Source organism: Microtus ochrogaster (genome assembly GCF_000317375.1).
Source record: "Microtus ochrogaster isolate Prairie Vole_2 chromosome 14 unlocalized genomic scaffold, MicOch1.0 chr14_random_1, whole genome shotgun sequence".
In the NCBI taxonomy this organism is placed as follows: Eukaryota; Metazoa; Chordata; class Mammalia; order Rodentia; family Cricetidae; genus Microtus; species Microtus ochrogaster.
Window position 1 is genome coordinate 30,111,239 of NW_004949096.1, and position 7,210 is coordinate 30,118,448.

The window sequence follows — 7,210 nt, forward strand, 5'->3', positions numbered from 1 at the left end:
CCATGTTCAGAGAGTCCAGTTTCATCCCGTGCTTTTTCAGTCACAGTCCAGCTGGCCCTGGTGAGCTCCCAGGAGATCAGATCCACTGTCTCAGTGGGTGGGTGCACCCCTCGTGGTCCCGACTTCTTTGCTCAGGTTCTCCCTCCTTCTGCTCCTCACTGGGACCTTGAGAGCTCAGTCCAGTGCTCCAGTGTGGGTCTCTGTCTCTATCTCCATCCATCACCAGGCGAAGGTTCCCAATGTCGGCTCCCCTGGTGCCAAAAGATCAGGTCTCCCTGCTCTGTTGTTTTGTTTTTAATAAAGAATTGGCCACCTCTTCTCTCTTCATTCTTCTAGCAGGGTTTCATTTAGTAGCTGAGGCTGGCCTGGAACTCACAATGTAGCCCAGGCTATTCTCAAACTTTTGGTGATTCTCAGCGCTGCAGGTCTGAGCCTCTGTGCTATTGCTTCATAAAGACTTTCTTGGGCCTGGGGATAAGTAGCTCAGTGGTGGAATGCTTGCCTAGCAAATGAGGCTTAAGGCTCAACCTCTGTTACCACAAACCAGCAAACAAAGGAATTGCTAAGCTTGATGTGATGGTACATACCTTCATCCCAGCACCTTCAAGACAGAAGCAGAAGACTGGTACAAATTCACTACCAGCCTGGTTTGCATAGTAAGTTCTAGACCAGTCAGTGCTACAAATGTGATTGTCTGAAAAATAAAAAAGATCAACTCTCTTGTGGCTGGTAAGATTGTTCATGGGGTGAGGGTGTTTGCTCCTAAGGCAGATGACGTGTGTTTAATCCTTAGGGCTTTCATGGAGCAGAAAAACAGACCCCTGAAAGTTATATTTGAAACCTCCATATGTATGCCCACACACATACAAATAAATACATACACACATAAAGAAATAACTACTACAAGGTAAATGTAATAAAAAGAATTTCTTGAGCTGGAGAGGAGGCTCACAGGTTAAGAGCACTGGCTGCTCTTCCAGAGGTCCCGAGTTCAAGTCCCAGCAAGTGCATGGTGGCTCATAACCGTCTATAAAAAGGTCTGATGCCCTCTTTCTGGCATGCAGGCAGAACACTGTATACATAGTATAAATACATCTTTTAAAAAAAAGATTTCTTCTCCAAAACCACAGAGAAACCCTGTCTCGAAAAACCAAAAAAAAAAAAAAAAAGGATTTCTTAGCTGCTGATTACTTGTTTATTTTAGAGCTGGAGTCTCAAAGTATTCCAGGTTCAGACCCTTTTTGAAACCACAGTGATCTTTAATTACTGAGACAGCCTACTGGGATTCTCTGTTTTCCCTGAGGGTGGAGAGTGCAGGTATCTGGTGTGTGGGTGGGTTGTTCTGGGTTTGACCCCAGGGCTCTTGCTAGGGGAGCCCTCTCCTCTCCAATAGAACTGCATTCCTAGTTCTTTTTTTGTTTGTTTTTGTTTTTTTGAGACAGGTTCACTCTGGCTATCCTGAATCTCAACTTTGTAGACCGGGTCAGGCTGGCCTTGAACTCAGAGATTCACCCGCCTCCATTTCCCAAGCCCGGGGTTTAAAGGTGTGTACCACCACACCCAGTGTTTTTTTTTTTTAATTGAAAAACTTTTTGAGCTTGGCAGTGGGGGTTCTTGCTTTTAATCCCAGCACTCAGGAGGCTGAGGCAGGCGTGAAGCAAGTATGGTCTACAGAGCAAGTGCCAGGACAGACTCCAAAACTATACGGAGAAACCCTGCCTCAAAAAACCAAATAAATAAACAAACAAATGATAAAATAAAAATATTTATTTTGTGCGTAAATGTATGTGTACTGGTTATGAGATCCTCTGAAAGATAAGTTATTATTATTGTTTTGTTTTGTTTTTTGAGAGACAGGGTTTGTCTATGTAATGACTCTGGCTGTCCTGGAACTTGCTCTGTAGGCCAGGCTGGCCCCAAACTTATAGAGGTCCACCTATCTCTGCTTCTCAAGTGCTGGAATTAAAGGTGTGTGCACCACCGTCTAGTTATTAGTATTTTTTTAATAAAGATAACTTTTTTCAAATAATTTATTTCGGGCGGTGGTGGCGCACACCTTTAATCCCAGCACTCGGGAGGCAGAGGCAGGCGGATCTCTGTTTGAGGCCAACCTGGGCTACAGGAGCTAGTTCCAGGACAGGCTCCAAAGCTGCAGAGAAACCACGTCTCGGAAAAACAAAAACAAACAAACAAACAAAAAATCTGCCCTGTTTATTTGGGCTGGAGAGGTGGCTCACACGTTAAGAGAACTGACTGCTGTTCCAGAGGTCCTGAGTTCAATTCCCAGCAACCACATGATGACTCACCTATCTATAATGAGATCTGGTGCCCAGAACATTATATACATAATAAATAAATTAAAAAAAAAAAAGAAATCCAAGGTCATCCTTGGCTATAGAGTTTGATGCTAGACTTCAGGGTGTGAAATATTGTCTTTAAAATAATTGGATAGTCAATTACTTAAAAAAGTAATTTATTTAAGTTTATTTTAGATGCATTGGTATGATTGGTGTCCATCCTCCTGGATTTGGAGTTACAAGCAGTTGTGAGCTGCCATGTAGGGTCTGGGAAGTGAACCCAGGTTCTCTTTAAGAGAGCCATTGCTCATAACCGCTATGCCATCCCTCCAGCCCTAAAGATGACTTTGGGCTGCTAGGAAATAGTTTGCTATAAGGATATAAGGTATAAGGAAATAGTTTACATGGTATTTGGCTGCTGATATTAGATCACACCATTTATTTATTTGTGTGTTTGTTTATTTTGAGGCAGGATTTTTCTTTTTCTTTTTTTTTAATTTTATTTTTCAAAATTTCCACTTACTCCCCTCCTCCCACTTCCCTCACCCTTCCCCCTTCCCCTCCAGTCCTAAGAGAGGGCAGGGTACCCTGCCCTGTGGAAGTCCAAGGCCCTCCCCCCTCCATCCAGGTTTAGGAAGGTGAGCATCCAAATACAATAGGATCCCAAAAAGCAAGTACATGCAGTAGAGACAAATCCCAGTGCCATTATCATTGGTTTCTCAGTCGAGGCAGGATTTTTCTACACAGCCCTTGGATGTCCTGGAACTCATTATGTTGGCCAAGCTGGCCTCAAACTCAGAGATCTGTCTGCTATTCTCAAGTCCCAGGGTCTGCCGGGCGATGGTGGCGCACGCCTTTAATCCCAGCACTCGGGAGGCAGAGGCAGGCGGATCTCTGTGTGTTCGAGACCAGCCTGGTCTACAGAGCTAGTGCCAGGACAGGCTCCAAAGCCACAGAGAAACCCTGTCTCGAAAAAACCAAAAAAAAAAAAAAAACAAAACAAGTCCCAGGGTCAAAGATGTACACCACCACGATCTTACCTAACTATAGATTCAGATAACCTTAATATTCAGTCCAGCAGACATTATGGGCTGTTAGTTAAGATAACATGAAATAGAAGTTTGTACAGTGTGAAGGGAATTCCTGGGTAGAGAATGAAGAATCTGGTTTTGTGTGTTGGTTTGTTATTAATGTGTGAAGTAACAGATTTTTTTGGGGGGGTGTATTTTCTAGGATGATTTTTCAGGATTGTCACCTTATGAGAGGAAGAGATTGAAGAACATCAGAGAAAATGCAAAATTTTTTGCTTCTCTTCAGTTATCTGAGGTATGTATGGTGTTTGTAATGGAAACCAAGATAAGATAATTAGATGGTAATTTTTCATAATATCCAATGAGGGAAGGCAAAATTCAAGCAATACTTGGTATAAGGTCAGTTGGTTTGTGGGCATTGTCCTCCTCCTGTTTTGAGACAGTTTCCCCGGAACTCACTCTATGGACTTGCTGGCCTTGGATTGACAGTGACATGTCTGCCTCTGCCTTCTGAATGCCGAGATTAAAGGGGAGCATCACCACATCCAGCTTGTTTTTCTTTTTTCTCTCTTCCGTTTGTTTGTTTGTTTGTTTGAAGACAGAGTGTCTCTGTAGATCAGCCTGGCCTCAAACTCCAGGCTGGCCTTGGATTTAGAGATCTGCCCGCCTCTACCTCCTAAGTGCTAGAATTAAAAGGCCTGCACCACCACCTTCCCTGCTTCTTTGTGTGTCCTGTTAGACACTTGCGAGCCTGCTGGTGGGTGCTGCATGCCGTACTCCCCAAGCTTGAGATTGAGAGGTGGAGACTGGACAACTGTCTGTCTGTCTTTTTCTTCCTTCCTTTCTTTTTTCTTTTTTTAAATTTTATTTTATTGGTGTTTTGCATGTATGTCTGTGTGAGCATGTCAGATCCCCTGGAACTGAAGTTACAGACAGTTGACAGTTGTGAGCTGCCGTATGGGTGCTGGGAATTGAACCTGGGATCTCTGAAGAACAACCAGTGCTCTTAACTGCTGAGCCATCTCCCCAGACTCTTAATATTTAGTTCTTTAAAAGAAAAAGGTATAGGGTAAATCTGAAGAATCATGTTGACATTCGTGTCTTTTTCTGTTTCTCTGGCTGTGCTGGGTCAAGCCCAGGAGCCTGTACCTGCTGGGCAAGCTCTACCTGTGAGTCTGGTCCATGTTTAATTGACTCTAGGCATCTTTTCTCACTCTTTTTGGTATGTAGATGTTTGCAGACCAAAGATCAGTCTTAGGTATTGTCCTTAGGAGCTATCTACCTTGTTTTTGTTTTTGAGACAGGATCTTTGACTGGAACCTGGGGCTTGCCAGTTAGACTAGGCTAGCTGTTAGTGAGCCCCAGGGATTAGCCTGCCTCCACCTCTCCAGTGCCTCCATTGTTTTTTTATTTTTATTTATTTTTTGGTGTTTTTTGTTTTTTGAGACAAAGTCTCACTCAGTAGATCAGATTTAACCTTGACTAAACAGTAGGTTCAGAGCTAGCCTGAACCACAGGAAAAAAGAAAGAAAACAATTTACATAGTCTGCTTATGTATGATTTTAATTACTCGAAACTATAATTTGAGGGTCTGGGGAGATGAGGTTCAATTCCTAGCACTCCCGTGGCAGCTCACAAATGTTTGTGATTCCACTCTTAGGGCATCTGATCCCTTCTGGCCTCTGCAGGCACCTGGCATACACATGGGACATATACATCCCTACTGGCAAAGTACTCATACATGTGAAATAAAAATAAATCTTAAAGTCAGGTGGTGGTGAATCTCTGAGATTGAGCCCAGCGTGGTCTACAGAGCAAATTCTAGGATTGCCAGGGCTATATAGAGAATCCCTATTTGGAAAAATAACAACAAAAAAATTTTTTTAAAAAAAGATAATTTTATTGATAATGAGTAAAACCTACAACTTTTCTGGAAAGTGTCCAAGTAGGTTTCCAGTACTAATGATTTAATTCTATAATTTGTATATGTATGCATAGAAGTATATCTTTTGTGTGTTTACCTTTGAACATGCTTTATCTTTTTTTGTTTTTGAGACGGTCTCACTATGTAACTCTGCTGGCTTGGAATTTACTGTGTAGATCAGGCTGGCCTCAAATTTAGAGATCCACTTGCTTCTTCCTCCGAAGTGCTGGGATTAGAGGTATGTGCCACCATGCTCAGCCCACGTTTTATTATTTTTTAAAAGGCCGAATGCCAGGGTGCGCCTGCATGCTGTGGCACGCGTGTAGAGGTCAAAGGACAACTTCGGGAGTGGGTCCTGGTGACTGAGCTCTGGTCATCAGGCTTGGCAGCAAGTGTTCTTATGGATCTAGTCATCTTACTGTCTCATTGTTTTTTGAGACAGTCTTGCTGTGCAGCCAGGCTGGCCTTGAACTTAGTAAATGTGTCCCTACTTGAGGCTCCTGAACATTGGGATATAGATGGGTATGAGCCACCTCACTTTGCTTATATTTTTAAGTTTGTTTTTGCAGTGCTGTGATTAAAAACAAATCTGTGCATGCTAGGCAAGTGCTATGCTACTAAGCCATCCTGCCAGCCCTGTAATAGTGTGTCCAATTAAATAACGTGTTTAATTATGTGAACTTATATGCAGCTTGGCTCAAGGTACCAGAATACCAGTATATTAGATAGTATCATATACTTCTTGCTTTTTTTTTTTCCGAGACAGAGTTTCTCTGTAACTTTGGATCCTGTCCTGGAACTAGCTCTTGTAGACCAGGCTGGCCTCGAACTCACAGAGATTCACCTGCCTCTGCCTCCCGAGTGCTGGGAGTAAAGGCGTGCGCCACCACCGCCCGGCCATATACTTGCTTTCATTATTTTTTTTTTAAATATTTATTTATTATGTATACAATATTCTGTCTGTGTGTATGCCTGCAGGCTAGAAGAGGGCACCAGACCCCATTACAGATGGTTGTGAGCCACCCTGTGTGGTTGCTGGGAATTGAACTCAGGACCTTTGGAAGGGCAGGCAATGCTCTTAACCTCTGAGCCATCTCTCTAGCCCCCTTGCTTTCATTATTGATGGTGTATTTATCTCATGTCTATTACCAACAATAAGTACTGAATCTTAAAAATCTATTTCTTGAATAAACTGGATATAGTAGCAAATACTTACTGTTTTAATGGGTAAATGGTGTAGTCATATGGTAGCATGTTTATGTGAAGGTATATTTTGTGTGCTTTTCAGTCAGCTGCAAGGCTCCGTGGAATGATAAAGAAGAGACAGCAACCTGAATCAAAGAGGTAAAAGATGTGCTTAACGTTGGCTAGACTACGATATTTTGCTGAGGATTTTAAATTTGAGACATTGAATTGAGCCAGGCTGTGGTTGTGCATGCCCTTAATCTCAATACGGGAGGCAGAGGCAGGCGGACCTCTGTGAGTTCAAGGCCAGCCTGTACATATTTTCAATTCTGGGCATCAAACCTAGACTTAGAGCTTGCTAGGTGAGTGCTTTATTGCTGAACTATATTTCCATCTCCTGGATCCAATTTTTTTTCAACCACTTGTAGCTGTTGGACAGCTTTTGTATATTTTCCCCATCTAAAGGTGACCATTATATGAACCCAGAGATTTATTTATTTGCAGAGACAAGGTGTCTCTATATAGCCCCAACTGTCCTAGAACTAACTCACTGTGTAGAACAAACTGGCCCTCGAACTTAGTGATCTGCTTATGCCTCCAGAGTGCTGGGATTAAAGGTGTGTGCGCCACCACTGCCCAGCCTGTTTTTCTATTTTATTAATTACAGTTTTTAAAAAATATTTATTTATTTATTATGTATACAATATTCTGTCTACATGTATGCCTGCAGGCCAGAAGAGGGCACCAGACCCCATTACAGATGGTTGTGAGCC

General features: G+C 42.6%; 1 protein-coding gene across 2 annotated transcripts in view; it reads left to right on the plus strand.

The window, feature by feature from the left end:
- The window catches only part of Wdr76 (WD repeat domain 76), a 37,919-nt gene that overhangs the window by 6,073 nt on the left and 24,636 nt on the right, over positions 1 to 7,210 (plus strand). For both annotated transcript variants that reach the window (XM_013352732.2, XM_026787672.1), the window contains 2 exons: positions 3,531 to 3,623; positions 6,541 to 6,596. In XM_013352732.2, the coding sequence (XP_013208186.1) occupies positions 3,531 to 3,623; positions 6,541 to 6,596 (149 nt within the window). The remainder of the gene's footprint in view (positions 1 to 3,530; positions 3,624 to 6,540; positions 6,597 to 7,210) is intronic.